Genomic DNA, 18,928 nt, shown 5'->3' with positions numbered 1-18,928 from the left:
TTCAGAAAAATACTATTACTGTTTAAAAATACCCTAGTGAACAAGCATGTATTAAGTATGATGAGAAACCAGTTAAATTAAAAGTGTGAAAATATTTTAAACTAATGACACTGCAGGAATCACTGGAAGTTTAAAGCCTGAATGGCAAACTGCAATGAAGCACACAGTAACCTATAAACTTAACTGCTCTCTAACATCCTCTTGTCCTGGAGCAGTGCATCTGAGTTTGTGACTCATGCTTGAAGCAGGGGTTGTCACAAAGCTTCTCAGGAGAAACTGACTCCCATTTCCTAGGTATGCTCATGTCAGATGAACAACTTACATAGGACAGGAAGGAAACAGTGACTGCTCAGTGGTCCCAGGACACTCACAACCTACCTGAGGCCTTCTCTTCGTTGCAGTTCAGAAGGTTTGGATTTGCTTGGTGCATCAAAAGAATTTTCACCAGGTTTGTCTGAAACATGAAAGATAATTGAAATAGAGAATACCATGCTGGATACTGAAGACTGATCAGTAAATAATACACAGTCATGACCTCAATGGGCACTTAAGGTTGGAGAAATGAGAATGCATTAGCATAAGCTACTATGCTAATGTTTCTTTCACTCTCCATTTCCTGTTCCTTTTTAAAAATGACAGACATATAAACAATTTCAGCAATTAATGTATTCAAACCAAACATTGCTTATCAAATGAGGGATAAACCACTGAGGATTTGCAAAACCACATTTAGCACTTCTCAGGCTTCCTGCAGGACATCTCTTCTTGAGAGGAAGCATACGTCACAGTGTGTTTTGTCTTTTTAATTCAGCAATTCATTCAAGTCTCACTTATTAATACTGTCCACCCATTATAGCATCGTGAACAATAAAGTCACATTGGAGAATTAGAAAAAATCTCAAGTTACAAGAATTAAGCAACTTGATGAGATATTAATTACATTTTTAAAGCATTATTATAAAATACATCATACATACAAAGTGTGCATATAATGTATATGTACCATTGAAAGAGCAATAATGAAATAAATTCCAGTGCACCTGAATGTTAAATGTCATTATGGAAACTTTGTGAGTTCTTCCTAAAAATTATCCCTCTTTTTATTTCCCAGAGTTGACCACCATCATGAATTTTGGATTAACCATTACTATGGTTTCTTTATATGCTTAGACCTTACATATGGAAGTATCCCTAAACAACAAATTACTTAATTTCATCTGTTTGTGACATTTATAGAAATAAATCCTGCGGTACAAGGTCTGTCTGGAAAAAGTCCAGCCATTGTTAATATAACAAGAACAGTTTGTGTGAAATTGGTGCAGCCAAGGAGAGTGGGCTAGAATGCACATGAGTAAATAATGATGATTTCACTGTGCTAGTCACTGGGGATGGTAGACGCCATTGAATGAGCATGTGTACTGTGTGGCCAACACATTCAAAATGCCTGAGTGAGTAGAGCAATGCATCTGCATCTAATTTTTCATTAAGCTTGAACATTACTCTGTGGAAACTTCAGAAGGTTGAAGCTATGGACAACTGGTGATCGGCAGCTTCATCACAACAATGTGCCCACTCATGCATCAAGTCTCATGCAGAGTTTTTAGGCAAAACATTAAATCACCCAGGTGACTCAGCCCGCCACCCTGTTACAGCACATATTTAATGCCCTGTGACTTCTGGCTTTTCCCAAAACTAAAATCACCTTTGAAAGGGAAGAGATTTCATACTGTCGATCAGATTCAGGATAATACAAAAGGGCAGCTAATGGCAATTGGGAGAACTATTTCAGGTCCCAAGGTGCCTACTTTGAAGGGGACTGAGGCATCATTGTCCTATGCACAATATTTCTTGTATCTTGTATCTTCTTCAGTAAGTGTTTCTATTTTTCATATCACATGGCTGGATACCTTCTGGAGAGACCTTGATATGTTCTTCTGTGACTGACCATGGGAAACTGAAACTGTAAAGCAAACTACTGTAATCACCCAAACTATCAAAGGGTAAGGTGACTGACATTCTGTGTGTGTGTGTTTAAGAAAACACTACATGGCTAGGAGAAAATGTGTTTAATCCAAAATTTAAATTCACACAAATTATTGAATATAGACTCCATTCCATGGATAGTTATGGGGAGCTGTTCCACATGGCGTGAGATGGTAGTTCAGCCCCCACTCAGAAAGGCCAGTGGGGAGCAAGTTGGCACACAGGACCCATACCCATGGATAGGTTTTCCTGTGGGGAATCAGGCCTTGTACCTAGACTGCTATGAGACTTGCTTTTGGTAAAACTCCCTCACCTTGAATTGAGGCAGCAAGAGCTTACTGTAACTTCCTAAAATCTGTGCTAAACCTCCCAAGTACGGAGTATAACCAGTTCAACCACTTTTCCCCCTGATCTGTAGCATCCTTCTCTTTGAAGTAATTAGCAACATTCTTTCCTTTGTTATCTGTAAAAGGTAACCACCTACAGTGAACCTGTGCATAGTAAATGAGGACCATCCTCAATGTAATGAACCCAGAAAAGCAATAAAAGCCTGTCCAGGCAGGGGCTGGGCTCTCTCTCTCTCTCACTCAGAGAGCTGCCATGCTATCCCTTATTCTCCACAGGACTTCTGTAGTCTGTGTGTATTTGTTCACTGCGGCCACACCACACGGATCCTGATGGCCAGGGTCTTCATCAGATAGTTGCATTTCAGCTTGAATAAAATTTAGCAAAATTAATCTTTGATATTTTGTTAAATTATCTCTTTAAAAAGTTTAAAAGACAGCAATGAGTTTGGAGATGGTCAAATTCCTATTTCAGAAGCTAAAAGAGATTGTTTCATTTAATTTAATAGAGAAAAGTTATGATGTTAAAGGTCTCCAGGGAATTCAAAATTTGTATATCCCATACTCTTTGTTACATACTCAACATTATAATGAGTAAATGCCTCTAACTCAGAACCATCTGAAGAATTTCTAGTCTAAAATATAAAACTGTCAAGTAAATCCTTAATGTTAACTATTTTTAATAGTGACTCCAACTGTGACTTCTTATTAAGCAAATAGTTCTGCCTTTATCTCTCAAAAAACCCACTTTCTACATGTACTCTGCACAAGTGTCCTGTTTCTTTTTAGAAACATTCCTCCTCTACTTTCATGCAATAGCTTCATTCTCCCATATCCATTCCACTTCAGACTTCTCTGATAAACTTTTTATAATATAGTTTTGATATTGCCCAGAAAATTAGCTTAAGGTTAAACTGCCTTTCCATTTGCAAGATTTCTTTAGTAATCTATCACAAGTCTCTATTTCCAGACCTACCTACCCAATACCTTGCACATGCCCAAGTATCTGCTGGAGATCTGTGAAAGGACTTCTCCCATTGGCCAATCAGTCTTATGTTGCATGCTCACTTGTCTGTTCTTCATACATTTGTTCTATGATCCACCACTAAGAAAGACAAGCATCTGCTAAACTAGGACATTCATTAATTTTTTTATTAATAAATGGAAACTGAGTACTCTGTCCAGCCCTGTGCTGATAAAGAAATACATGCTGTGTCTCAACATGGTTCTCACAAACGAGGGGGGTAATATGAACAAATGAGACAATTCCAACACATTGTGATAAGTGACTTGATATCAAATGTACAAGGTGCTATATGGGGTGCATGAGGATAGCCTGTGCACTGGAATTTAGGAAATTAGAAAGGACAACTAGTAAAGTAACATCCCAGTATAGTCCAGCAAGGTTAAGTAAGATTTGGCTACCTAACACTTTCAAGAAGAGCAAAGTACATGGACATGATGACATTTTTCCAGATATTGGAAGAACTCAGACCATGACCACATCCTCTGACCTGGTGGATGGAAGCAGGAGAACTAGAGCTGGAGACTTAAGCAGAAACCCAGAAACATGGCTCATAAGCTATGTTATGGAGTGGGCACTTCATATCAACAGCAATGGAAAGAATGTTGTGTTGAAATAGTTTGATTATTTTTGCATTTAAAATGGAGTGGGGGAGGGGCAGGGAGCTTTGTTAAAAATTTGTCAGGTTAATTCTTATGCAGACATGCTAAAGGACTGTATGAAGGCATAGGCAGTGAAAGCATGCATGTTAATTGGTCATGATTATAGCTCAAACAGCTCAAGTCCATTTACTATGTAAGAGATTTTGGGTTCAGTGGCTTATTAGATATGGGTGAGGAGAGGTAGGAAAAGAATAATGACTAGGAAATGATAAAACAAAGAAGGGGCAACAGACTGGACATGGGAAAAAGAAGATAATTCTCTTTGTACACAAGCTGAGTTTGAAGGCAGGTTGATAGGGATTACCCCTTGGCAGTGGTCCTCTTGGGTCTGGGACTCGGGAGAGAAATGAGAGGAGGTAAGGCTTTGAGGATCTTGAGCATGCAAAGCATTTGAAGCTGTAGGAGAGGAGACTTCTAAAAACATGTAAATATTAAGAGGAGAGAGAACCTAGGATAGAGTACTGATTTTATCAATATGGTATGCTCAAAGGGATAGGAGAAAACCAGACAATGTTTTTATTGACTTCCAAAGCAAAGAAGAAATATCTGAAAAAAACTTTAATATATTTCATTTCTTATGTACAAAATGTATTTGAGAATATAAATGACTCGTTTGAACATCAAGATATACAAGTTATTTAATACAAAATGCTTTTGAAGAGAAGGATATTAACATTTCAGCATCTGTACAACTATTTTATTCTTTTTGGTTGTAGTATTACCAGTGCTATTATAAACACTAAAATAAGAACAAGGCTAGAATCAAATTTTATCTTATGTACAACTCATGAAAGAACCATTGCTCACATAACTTATTTAGTTCTCAGTTTTAGAGGAGAACAGACATTTCTTTTTTTCTCAATGGCAAAGTAAATGTGTTTATAAAAGGAAGTTTTAAAATATATATGTCATCCCAGTATAAATGTCAGTAATAAATACTGTAAATAATGTTATAAATTTTAAACTACCTCCTCCATAAAGGTATTTATATTCATAAAACATTTATAAGAAAGTGAAATTGCTGTGAATGTCTCTAAAAATGCCATTAGTCTTTCTAAAATGTTAGCATTTATCAAGTTTTTTTCTGAACCAAGATGCATTTATTTATAGTAAATGTCTTTAGAGAGTTATAAATCTCCCTTGTGTATATATATTGATACCCCAATAAAACCTGTTTCTAAACTATCATTTCCAAAATGAATATCAAGTGGTATTTTGTGGGTAAATGAATTCTAGGTATCATATGGTATATTCTTGACAAAATAATACAGATACAATTTACTGAAAGTGTTCTATTAACATAAATCTTTTAGTTATTTTTGTAGCTTGAATTGAGGAAAAATATTTTAGTTCCAGTGTCATATATTTTAACAGAAAGTCTTCACTCTACCTCTCAGCATTAGAACTTTGCTTCTAGTTCCTGGTTGATTGATTTGCCCATTCAATTCCTTCAGTCTCTCTGCTGGACACAGGAATGACACAGTGGGCCACACAAATAATGTCTCTGCTGTTTTAAAGCTTAAATTCTGGTGGAGATCCAATTTCAGTAGGTTTAATGGAGCAAAATGGAAAAGACATACATAGCCTTCATTTCCTATCCTTTGTACCAAAATAAATAAGGATTTAGAAAATACTGAATTAATGTTAGTCATTTTCTAGAGAAGCAGAGGATAAAGGTGAAATTACTTTTAAAATATGTCTCATTTGAACACTATAAATGGCCATTTCTGGAAAACATTATTTTGGACATCTGTCCATACAAATCTAGCAACTGGATTAATTGGCTAGGACACATACTCTTTGATGCTTCAGTGATGCATTTGTCTTCAGTATTCTCAATAATCTTCTGAGCAATGTAAAATTTCCCCTCTGAACAGATGTGTTGATGGCTCTCATTATTTGAAGACCATGGGGCTAGGCTTTATGGAAGAAGTATCAAAGCTTATTAGGTTCACACAGGCAGTGAGTGTTGGCTGGTACTCAGAGCCAGTGAGGAGGCTAAGAAAGTTCTCAAGACACAGCTGGCTTAATCATTCCATTGGGCAGAATAAAATATAGGTGTATTTGTGTGGTGACAGTGACTGGGAAATAAAAGTAAATGCGAATTTAAAAAGAGAGAGAGAAATAATGGTTTCTAAAATTTAGGGTCAAATATTTTGCACATGGGTTTGAAAAAACATAAAGCAACTGGAAAGTTTCTTAATTCACTTAACATTAATAAGTGATGAGTGTTGGAAATGTAGCTGGCACACTAAAGATGTAGTACCAAAAACATGAATCTTAACTACTCTGCATCTTGCAAAGCCAATGCATCTTTTGAATCATATTTCCCTTGTTCAGTTCATGCCTGTGTTTCATGGGTATGTTTCTCTGGGCTGAAAATGCAAATTTAGAAAACCCAAAGTTTAGCAAAATCTTACCATTTGCAATAGCATAGATGTACCTAGAGGGAACACTTAATGAAATTGGTCATACAAAGACAAATACCATATGATTTCACATTTATCAAAATCTAAAGAACAATATAAATGAACAAACAAAACAGAAACAGACTTATAGGTACAGAGAACAGACTGATGGTTGCCAGAAGGGACGGGGATTGAATGACTTGGTGAAGAAATCAGTAGTTACAAAATAGTCATGGGAATGTAAAGCACAGCATAGGACATGCAGGAAATAATATTGTAATAATTATGTACAGTGCCAGCTGGGTGCTGGAAATGTCAGAAGGAACACTTTATAAAGTATTATTGTCTACCCACTATGCTATACACCTGAAACTAATACAAAATAATATTGAATGTAAAGTGTGATTGAGAAAAAAAACCCTGAAGTTTGGGAAGTTTTTCGAATGTTACAGGTAAATAGGGTGAGAATGCTGATATCCACATATTCTCTGTGTCTTACTAATCACTAATTCTGCTATCTGATGACTTTTGTGTGACAGGAAGTTTCAGGAAGCTTTAATAAGGAAGTAGCAATTGAACTGAGCCTACGTTTCTTATATCACTTTGTGGCACGGCCAGTATCACATTTGGCCTCATATATGTTAACCATTAAATAATTTTTTATTGTTAAAAGTAATGGTGTAAAATAACATTGAAAAATCTTTTATCACTAAAACCAGTTGAAAACATTTTTACTACATAGCTTGTTTTATTCATTTAATATATTCCTTAATCTTTTGTCGTGATTATATAAAATATCTCTCCAACACACACATTTTTTTCTGAATGTGATTTTGTCTTTTTACACTTACTACATTAAAAATGTATTTTTTAGATAAAAGTTTCTACTTTTGCAGAGTAGGGTTTCTTATCAACCCCCCTAAAAGGACTATGGCTTATTTTCATGAAGGAATCTAGGCCTCTGAAATTGTAGGTGTACTTGATTATGTCTCTGAATTTCTGGGAAAATCATCAGTAGCTTCATCTGATTACCTGAGGGACAAAATTTGTGATTGTCATTACTTCTTTCTTCCTTAATAATATAGCATCTAGAATGAATGGAATATGGAATGGAAATATCTAGATGATCCTTGTAAATGTGAGTCAGGAAAAAAATGGTCACATTTAGGCATGCCCAACATTCAGGATGAAAAATAGCAATAATAAAAAATTTTGTAAATGCATATTAATTTCTACTTCGCCTTCACAGGTGGGTTTCAGATTGAAAATAACCATAGTTAATTTCTTTTCATCACACTTGATGAAATTTTGCAAGGATTTCAGAAATAAGTAGTTTTCAAAAGAAAAAAATTATTTTAAAACACACCCATTTATTTAGACTGATTTCCTCTTGGTCCTGCCTGCCAATTACACCAATAAACCCAGGAAATAAAACCCAACCAAGAATGAACTCTGAAAAGTAGAACTGGCTAAGGACCCCAAGAACAGAGGAATCACAGAGAGGCAGGGAAACCTATGTCCTCACACCCTGCAGAAGAAGGCATCTCCAGATCCAGTGTTCCCCACTCCCAACCTAGCAACAAAAAGGGCCCCAGACAGATACATCCCTCTTCCATACACACCATGTCCCTCTGATAATATCAGATGAGTCCAACATCATGTTTCCACTAACATTAAGTGCCAAAACAGGCAATGTCCTTCCACTGAGCTTAATATTCCCCTCCACCACAAGAGATGAGAGAGGCTAGGAGGGGTCAATTGGAAGAAGGGGCATGCCCCAACTGGCCTGAAGCCCTGAAAGTCTTTTTAACCCCATGGAGATCCCCCTACCCAACAAGAGACAAGGGGTAGCCTGCCATGGAGAAACTCATTTCACCTGCAGAGGGCACCAACAGGAACCAGTGGGAGCCTCCAAGGCAGAAGATAAGCCAAGCATTCCTAAAGAGCACCTCAAAGGGTCTGGAAAGGAAACTTTCATTAGAACAAAACTTTCATTAGAAACGAAACTTTCAATAGCCCATTCAAGTAGACCAGAACCTAGATGTTAAACCTAAACAAGCTGACTGCTGGCTAAAAGAGAAGATTATATAAAACCAAGATTCTCTTCACATAATAACTAAAATGTCTAAGATAAAAATTACTCATCATATCAAGATCAGAAGACTACACCTTGAATGAGAAAAAATGATTAACTGACATCAATAGCAAGATGAATCCTGCTAGAATTATTTGATAATGATTTTAAAGCAGCATCATGAGAATGCCTCAACAAGCAACTAGAAATTCTCTTGAAACAACAACAAAATAATAAAAGTCTCTTTCAAAACATAGATGTTATAAGAAAGGGCCAAATGTACATCATACAACTTAAAAATAGAAAACTATGCCAATTTATACCAAATATTTCATTGGACCTTCAGCCAAATAAAACAAAAACCACACACTGGGTTCTGATAAAAACTGTTAAATTTCTAATAAGAGAAATAGTGACATGTATGGTCTAGAATATGTTTTAAAGAAACAACTTTAAAATCTAGTCCTAGTCCCCCAGAGTTTATTCCCACAGGAAAGTGGTTAAAAGATACCAACTTTTTTTAATGGTATTGACTCAAAATCTAAAACTCCAATCAAAATGAAACACTGGGTAAAATGAAAGCCTTGATTCATTGAAGGTGGGGTAGTGTTCTGTTGGGGACCACCCTGCCTGGTATCAGAAGCTATAACCCCCTCCAAGGCTAAGGCTGAGGGACTGACCTTGGACCCTAAGCCAGCAAGGAGACAAAAGCTTATCTCCCTGGCAGGAGCGCTGCTTCTGCTGCTTCATTCATAACTGAACCCCAATGCTTGGTCAGTTAGGCAATGATGGGTAAGATTCCCCAAGGGGGAAATGACCTAAGACAGGCATGATCATGTGGGAGGCCCCCATGAAAGGACTTTGGGGGCTACAGCAAAAGGGGGTGATGGACCCTTGCCCCTCGGCTTTGATATAGCCTGAGTTCTCATCGTCTGGGAGAAAATCTCCTTATCTCTTGGTTGCCTTATTTCCCTTGCTCCATTTAAGCCTGAAACAATGACAGGGTGGTGCAGCTCTGTGCTGAAAAGGGCAGATTCCCCGGGTGATCAGACCTAAGAAAGAATATGTAAAATCCTGTGAAACCTGCTTTGTTTAGAATGCTCTCAATTGAATGATAAGGGTCCAAGGAAGAAGTAAGTTTGTTCCTCAAAGTTTTACAGCTCTTTGACCCGGACTCAAAATAGGCTCTCAGAATTCCTTGTTATCTATTGTTTGATCCTTACTTCCTAGCAATGAGTAATGAGCTTTACCTGAATTCTTATGCAAACGAAACCAATAAAAAGCCCCTCAGGAGGAGGAACCAGGCGCTCTCCCCACCAGAGAGAGTGGCCATTTCATTCCTACTTCCCCACAAGACTTGGTTGTCTCTGTGTATGTTTTTCTTGTGTGTTGACGAGTCATCCACAGCATTCCGTGGTCACTGCTGGACGGTGATCGCTTCAGTGTTCTGCCACATTTTACCAAACTACCCCTCACTTCCAGATTTAGCTCCTTCCAGAAGCAATCCTGACTATAGTGGGCACATTTGGATAACATTCTGATTACCAATTCTTCAGCATAGGCCAATAGTTTGTGTTCTAAAAACAGTACTGTCTTATATGTTTGCTCCTCTGTTTTTAACTAATTACAAAAACCTCTCACCCATATATTTCAAGTGGCTGTTGTGCTAGAGACGGAATGCTGAGGAGTACTGAGATATTAATCCCCCAACACTCTTGTAGTCTATGGGGCCTTGGGACCCTGTTCCCCTGAGGCTGATGACTTCAGCTACCTGCAGCCTCAACCCCTTAACCTATCCATTCACTTAGACACACACTCACTTGCTAAAAGTGCAGTTTGAGGTTTGTTAATAGTCTGTTAAAAATATTTACTAAATGGCTACATCTTTTTCTACAGAAAGTGTTGTCAAAGTAAACAATCTTTTTTATTCAGTTGAAGACTTTCCCAAGAAAAGAGCTTTTTCTAAAATACTTGAAAGACAAATGCTTTCAATTTTTCAACCATTGCACTAGTTAAATTTTATGATAGATATCTTGCATACCAGTTAGTTCTAACTTACAAAATTCAATGAGTGTGCTTGCTACCCAAACTAATGTTTGGAAATCAACAAGTTTAGTTTAAATCTCCATATATGTGTAAAACTGAGTTATTTTCCATACCATTACTACTAAGACTTTCTCTAATAGAATATACATATTTTTATAAATTGATTTTGAAATTAATAAATTATCATCAATACTGCTATCACATTCACCTATGTAAATCATTTAAAAGTTAGAATTTGTTCCTTCTTCATGATATAATGGTACCTAGTGAAAATTCATTTGTACAATAGTAGCTCAAGATGTATTAGCTACTTCCCAAAATCAATTCAGAGGAAGAATTGTAGTACCCATCCTTCATTCTTCAAAGTGAAATATAATTTATAGAGAAAAATAAAATATAAAATATAATTTTACTTTATATCTATTAACTGTAGAAAACAAACAGAATTATTACACTCAAATAGTAAGCTTGTAAGGACTATATAATATTCAAAAATTTACATTAAGCCCACTTTATAAAGAATATTTATAAGTTTTGATTATTTCCCCAGTTGTTACAGAACAAACAAGGGGGGCCTGGGACGATATACTATTATTGAAAGAAGCCCCCAGGTCCGTTCTGTCCGCCACCTGAGGAAAGACGTCTCTCAATGCCAGAGATCCGTGGAAAGGAAAGGAAATGTTTATTTAATGCTATACAACTTAAAGTAGTGACCTAATGTCTTTATCAAAAAATCCTAAAATCCCTTAAAACACCCACAAACAGACACAGTCCTTCCTTCCTTCCCCCTTTGCCCAGTCCAGAGTACCGTATCTCAGGAAAGGAAATAGAAGTCCATGGCTCAGGCAGTCCTCTGGTTATTCCCAGTTAGTACTCCATCTTGACTGGGAGACCTCCCTGGGTTCCCGGCACCCTCAGCTGAGTTGCTGGGATCTCTGCTAAAAGCAGGTGGTGGTTCCCCCTTCTAAAGCTGTGGGGGTCCCCACTCTGGCAAAGGCATGTGGTCCTCTCTCCCAGGGCCACGGGACCCCCACTCAGCCAAAACCGTGTGCTTCTCCCCCTGCGCAATGGCTGCAAGGGTGGGGGGTTGCCACTCTGCCAAAGCCGAGTGGCGGTTCTCTGCTAAAGCCGCATGGTTCTCCCTCTCTCAGGTCTGCGGGAGTCTCCACTCTGTCAAGGCCGTGTGGTTCTCTCTTGCAGGGCTGTGATCCTCTCTGCACTTCCACAGCTGCATCGTTCTCCCTCTCAATGGCTGCCGCCTCTGGGTTTAAATCCCCGCGCCAGTCTTCCTCTGCAGCCCCATTTCTGACTCCTCCTACACTCGGCTTCACATGCCAGAACTCATATCCTTCCAGCTTTACTGGACTGCCATCATGAGTCTGGGCAGGCATGGTCCCATGTTATGGAGCCAATCTTCTCCAAGCTCCCACGCAGGCGCTGTAGCAGGCGCTGTAGCTCGGGGGACCTGCCCCCAGTCACATCTTGGTGGGGAAGTTACTTCCATTCCCCTGGCTCAGAGCATGGCCACAGCTATTTAACATATCTAAGCGACCAGCCAAAGGCTACAGTTATGTTAAATGACCACACCAGAGGTTAGCTGCAAGGCTGTTGCTATGCAAAACAGCTCTCAATGGCCCTGCTCCATTTGTCCCTTCCCCCAACCCACACCTGGGGAGTGGGAGTGAGGACATCCAAAAATCCCCTGGACACCTTGAGTTCTGGATCCCATTTTAAATACCCTTTTGGGGTCCTCCGTCTTGGCTGCACCCTCTAACACAATGATGCTGAGCATAATACACAATATGCAGAGTCCTAAGGAATGTAGGTTAATATGTATCCTTCTAAAAGAAAGTTTTCTTTCAATCATAAAACCATGTTTAGTAAGATGATGCCATTAAAAGTTGAATAACATAGTGATTAGCACATAAAATAAAATAAAAACCATATAAAATGACACACTTAATTATAAAACAATTAAAAAATAATTCCGGAAATTATTTACCTGGCCATACTTTGCTGCCAAGTGAAGTGGGGTCCAGTACTGATTATCCACTACATTGAGGTCCCCGCCGTGTTCCAGGAGCAGAGACACCACCTCCTTGTAGCCACTGGCACATGCCATATGTAACTGCAACAAAGAGGTATTTTCTTATTTATCTTTAAAAAGCAGCAATATCAATACAGTTTACTCTGTGCTTTAAACGGCGCTATTTAATAAAGTATTGAACCTAAAGCACAGAGACCTTAATAAAAGGAACAGACACATAATTTATTTGGGGCAAGCGGATGTCATCATTCTTTGAAAAAGGCCTACAGGTTAATTATACGTTATTTTCCTTCTGACTCTGACCATGTGCACTTTTTCATGTAATTCCTATTTCCCTCTCTAATGTCCCCTCTACTATAATATTAATACTTCTAAATATAAAATATAATAATTCAATATTTTACCACTACTTACCCAAAAGTTAAACATGTACTGACTAGCTCTAAAATTCCAGCACTCTTTTTGGTATTATAGGAGAGGGATTCAAAGGTACAAATGAGAACAGAAAATGTGATCACTGCTATGCTTATATACACATAAAAGGGACAAGAACACCAAAAACAATGAATGAATCCTGACAAGCTGTAAAGTGATTGTGTAGCTATCATTTTAACATTCTCCCAACTTAGCTTCTTAATCCAACCTGAAGTTCAGAAATGAAGCCTCAGGAACTACAGTGATGAGATCAGGGTTTGGAGAATCACTAAATTTTTCAGATACAGTAACTCCTCCTCCTAAGGCAGCAGCCTTTATTTGTAAGTAAACTATTGTCAAATCCAATTGATTTTATAATTATAACAAAAGAAAATTATTAAAAAATTATAAGAAAAAGATAAACCTAATTTAAAATAGTAAAAACAATGACTTCTAGATATTGTAGCATGGAATTTTTTATTTGCCTTTATATTTTTGTTACAAAAATAAAATTACAGTAAAGTCAAAGGGGAATCTTTTCATATGTCTATTGGCAATCTGTATGTCCTCTTTGAAGAAGTGTCTATTCAGGTCATTTGCCCATTTTTTAGTTGAATTGTTTGTTTTTTGGTGTTGAGTTTCATAAGTTCTTTATAAATTTTGGATATTATCCCCTTATCATATGTATTGGCAAATATATTCTCCCATTCTGTGGGTTATCTTTTTATTGGATGATGGTTTCCTTTGCTGTGCAAAAAGTTTTTAGTTTGATTTGTCTCATTGTTTATTTTTTCTTTTGTTTCTCTTGCCTGAGCAGATATATCAGATAAAATATTGTTACGAGCAATGTCCAAGATTTTAATGCCTATGTTTTCTTCTAGGATTTTCATGGTTTCAGGTCTAACATTAAAGTCTTTAATTCATTTTCAATTTATTCTTCAGAAAAATGCAAATTAAAACCACAGTGAGGTACCATCCCATACCTGTCAAAATGGCTATTGTCAATAATTCAACAAACAAGTACTGGTGAGGATATGGAGAAAGGGGAACCCTTTTGCACTGTTGTGTGAATGCAGACTGGTGCAGCCACTGTGGAAAGCAGTATGCAGATACCTCGAAAAATTAAAAATGGATCTGCTGTTTTATCCAGTGATCCCACTTCTGGGAATTAATACAAAGAAATCCAAAACACTAATTTGAAAGAACATAAGCACCTCTATGTTCATTGTAACATTATTTACAATCACCAAGATATAGAAGCTGCTCAAGTGTCTATGAGTAGATGAGTGAATAAAACAAGTATGGGACATTTACACAATGGAGTACTACTCGTTTGGAAAAAAGAAGAAAATTTTACCCTTTGCTACAGCATGGATAGACCTGGAGAACATCACTCTAAATGAAATAAGCCAGTCAGAGAAAGAGAAATACCACATAATTTCAGCCATATGGGGGATCTAATGAACAAACTGAACTAACATGCAAAATAGAGACAGACTCATAAATAGGGAGCAGGCTGACAGCTCTCAGGGGTGGTGGGGGAGGTTAGGGGATGATGGATTTGAGCAAAAAGGAAAAAAGACTCATGGACATGGACAACAGTGTGGCAGTTGTGGGGGAGGGAGGATAAGAGGGATAAACAGTAATGGAAAACATACAACAAAAATAAATATATATATATATTGATAAAATTCAGCAAAATCATTTGCTTATCTACATTTGGAGTTAATACTCTTCAATCTATAGTGATACTTATATGTTTATTTCTTGTACTTTCAAGTACATTATAGCAACAAATAAATTCACCTAATTTAAGACATAAACATTAAGAGGTTAAGTTTTACATCAATTTTCCCTTTCTTTGTTATATACATAATTCATCTCATTATATTCTAACAACCCAAGAATAATATATCCACAGGTATTTTAGTGAAATATAATTTTATACTTGTTCTCATAGGGAAGTAATCTCTCAACTGCTTCTAATATTTTTCTATATTATTTGAATCAATTATTTGAGTCAATGATTGGCAGGTTACTCTGCACTGTATGCCCTAACCTCTGGGTCTCAGCAGATTTTCCTCTTTATAGAATTAAACGGTATTAAGAATATTCCATTAGTCGATTAGCACCTGTTACGAACGATGTCAAGTTCATAGGATCAACCCTTTTATGAATATATTTGCTTTCTATTCATAAAAATCAGGTTCTACCATTTAGATCTTAGCCCACCTCTCAGCCAGTCATCTTATGCACTGCTCACAAGGAGACCACTAGAAAGAAAACAGGCATGGTTCACTTAGTAAAAAAGTCATCCAAAGCATGAGCTACTAGTAACATCCATGGTGGTGAGAAAATTTAATCATAGGCAATCTCAAAACAAAAACAAAAACAAAAAACCTAACTTTGAGTAAATTTTTTCAAATCATCGTACCAAAATATCAGGACATTATAGTCTTTATATTGATTCTATGGACAATCAACATCTGAATTCATAAACAAGGCAATAGACCCCACGTGGTATAGTTTCTCAATTCTGAAGTTAGGCTTACAGTTAAAAAACTAAAATTAAAAATGTCTATTTTCTGAAATAGAATTTATAGCCCTACCTTGTCTAAACTATGCCAGGAAGATACCAGGTACCAAAATGTGGAAGTGTTTATCACTAAGCTGTACTAGAATGTTCCTCTCCTGCTATTCAATGGGGCCTTATGAGAAACAGCGGTGAGTGTTGGTTCTGTAGAGAACTAGCAGCAGTTATTTAGACATACAGTTCTCATAGGAAAGCATTCCAAGCTGGAAATCATGTATTTAGTTACAATGCAGGACAAGATGTTAGAGTCATTTCACAAACACTAAGCATGAACATAAATTACTTCCCTTATTCTGCACAACTTGTGATACAGGTACCATACTAATTTTGAAGCTGGAGAAGTTGTGGATTAGGTCATTTGGGTAACTGGTCCAGAGAAGCAGGGCCACTGTGGTCTGAAACCAGTTTCTTCTGGACTCTCCAGCTCTGATACTTTGAAGTACCAAAGGGGAGTGGACATCCAAGTTGGCCAAGCTACAAGAATAACACTGCAATATTTAAGCTCCCAACAAACCTTACAATCATCCCATAATTTATTTGTTTTAATACACAGTTTGTCTTCTCCCTGTAACCAATCCCTCTCTCACATACTAAACATGTATTAAAATGTTTGTCTCTAGAAGATGCATACTATTTAAATACTTGCTTCAGTTTCCTCTTGACATACCACCCACATAGGCACAGCCCTGTTTGTTAAGTTTCTGGGCTTTTTGCATTATTTGCAAAACCATCACCAGATCTCAGCATTTTTCAGATGTGAAAACGAAGGAGAGGCAGATTCTAGTGAGAAGTCTGAAGTCCACCCAGCCAGGATCCTCTCTAACGCTCTAACACTGTCTCCCCTCTCACAGGCAGAGCAACAGGCCTAGATGAAGCCAGAGAACAAGGCCATGAGTACATTTTATTTATCATCCCATATAACAATCCAATTTTTTACTGCATCAGATCAAAGCTTTTTTTAAGCTCCTAAATTTTTAGCAAATTTTTCAGTGATAAATACAGGCAGCACAGCCATATTATTATCAGAAAAAATTATATTGTCATATCACATCACTTTCATAGCAGATATCTCAAAATATCACCCATTTTGAACTCTATTGTAAAATCATGGTAATTATTAGAATCATTATGTAGTGTATGAATTAATAAAAAAGTATAAGCATTACATATCACAAACCTAATTTCAATATTATGGTTACTACTGTATGTAAATATAACTGGCTTTCTTTGAAATTCTATGCACCATTTTTATTACATAAAAACATTATATTGACAAAAGATTCACAGCCTATACAACGTGGTTAAAGGGGGCATGGCACTAAAAAGATCAATGAGCCTGAATTTAATGCAAGTTGGGAGTTTTCCTTATTACGTGGGCCCAGACATTCTAATCTCTAAATTGAGACTGTTTTGTGACATAAAGTAACCATAAAATCTGTATTCCATATGAATGACCAGAAAACTTATGGCACTGGCTATGTCTTCATCCAGAAGAAAAGGATGAACCAGCACTCCCAAAATAACAAAGAGACAAAATAAGGTTGCTTGATATTTACATTTCATGAATAATTATTTTCCAAAAATCCATATATCTCAAGGCCAGATGTGATAGATCAAATTCTGTGATAAAACAGTAAAGAACCAGCATCTTTGTGACATATGTGCTAATTAATGTAATAGTATATTTCTAAGAGCACATATACACTCAAACTCAGGAACTAATTTTCATATTCTCTATAGTATGGCTGGTTTTGCATTTTATCCTTTTCTAAGGCTTCTGTTTTCTTTTCAGAAGAATATTAATGCAAATTTAGAGATCTTTTAAAGGAACTATAATATATTTGGTTATTTCATTTTGTATCCTAAAAAAGGAGGAAAACATACCAGAAAAACCATCTTACTAGAAATTTATTTCCATTGAACCTTTTGTCAATAATTTCATCTCCTTTGCACAACAATTAAGCCATGTGGGAAATCATGCCTAATTCTGAACCACAACTGACATTCCAACTCTGAATATAGAAATTGGTCTAAGAACAAAAGCATCCTTTGTTATCGCCAACAATTGACAGGAATGTGCAATATACATGTGCCTTATAGAAAGGCAACTCCAGAGATGCAGTCATTAACATAATACACTAACCAATTTAGACCTAAGAATCAAACTAAACTGTCACTTGCTAAATACTCTGCTCTCCAAGGGATAACTTTCTAGCTTTTCATTCATTGCTACTCTCCTTGTAAAAAGCTCAAAGATGAGCACTCCAAGACTGTGATTACAGAACAATTATTAGCAACATGTATAACCCTCTCTTCAATAAAGTCACAAGGAATGTCAAAATTGAAGATGTTTTAAAATCAGAGCAATCTATTACCCAAACCAAAGCAATTGATTATTTCAATAGCTTTCCTTTTGCTCAACAGTGACTAAAGCATGTACATTAATGTTATTTAACAGTGATTTTTAAAAAATATTTAAGTTGTAATATCTTCTGTTAAACAAAGAAAAGAAGGCTAGATTGGATTTCTACTATATGTTCAGGATTAGTGCAATACATGTGTTAAATGAACTATTAATCACATAGCCCAGTCTAAGCTGGATTTTGACCCCACTACTACACTAAAATTATCCTAGAAGAGAAGACCAAAGACCTCCATGTTATAAAACCCAATAGCCAATTTTCCATCTCCATTTACTTTACTATTTTCAGCAGTATTTAATAGTCTCTCATATCTTCCTCATTGTCATATTTTCTTCACTTGGCCCTCAGGATATCTCATTCTCTTGGTTTTCCTCCTATTTTGGGAGTTATTCTTTCATCTCATTTCTGGATTTTCCTCTTTTTTTTGTTAAGCTCGAAGTCATAGGCCCAAATCCTCTCTCCTTCTGTATCAAATTCATGATTCCATCCAGGGTCAGGGGTTTTCAGGATCACATATAGGCTAATGTTCCCAAACTTGTTTCTTCAATCTAGACATTTACTGAATTTCAGACTGCAACATCCAACCACAAACTCAACATCTCCATGAAAGTGGCTAAGAGGTGCTTTCTAATTTCATATTTCTGGACTGTGACCTTTCCTGTTCTAAGCCTTCTCTACCTCATTTGATGCCAACTCCATCGCTCCAATTGTTCAAGCTAAAAATACTTAGAGTCATTTTGAAGTCTTTTCTTTCTGTCATACTACATTTCCATCAGAAAATTCCAATGGATCTTCCTTTATTTTAGAATGAAATCAGGCACTTCTTACCACCTCAACTTCTACCATCTTTGGCTGTACACCATTATTTTTCTAAATTACTGGAAAAGCCTCCTGATTGAACTCTCAGCTT

General features: G+C 36.8%; 1 protein-coding gene across 3 annotated transcripts in view; it reads right to left on the bottom strand.

The window, feature by feature from the left end:
* Positions 1-18,928, bottom strand: part of MYO16 (myosin XVI) — a 627,599-nt gene that overhangs the window by 361,872 nt on the left and 246,799 nt on the right. For all 3 annotated transcript variants that reach the window (XM_045821913.1, XM_045821912.1, XM_045821911.1), the window contains exons 7-8: positions 12,544-12,669; positions 379-454 (exon numbers count right to left, since the gene is read on the bottom strand). In XM_045821913.1, coding sequence (XP_045677869.1) covers positions 379-454; positions 12,544-12,669 — 202 coding nt within the window. The remainder of the gene's footprint in view (positions 1-378; positions 455-12,543; positions 12,670-18,928) is intronic.

This window comes from Phyllostomus hastatus, unplaced genomic scaffold (assembly GCF_019186645.2).
Source record: "Phyllostomus hastatus isolate PE091 unplaced genomic scaffold, TTU_PhHast_1.1 phas_scaffold_46, whole genome shotgun sequence".
Classification (NCBI taxonomy): domain Eukaryota; kingdom Metazoa; phylum Chordata; class Mammalia; order Chiroptera; family Phyllostomidae; genus Phyllostomus; species Phyllostomus hastatus.
This window is presented reverse-complemented; position numbering and strand designations above follow the sequence as displayed.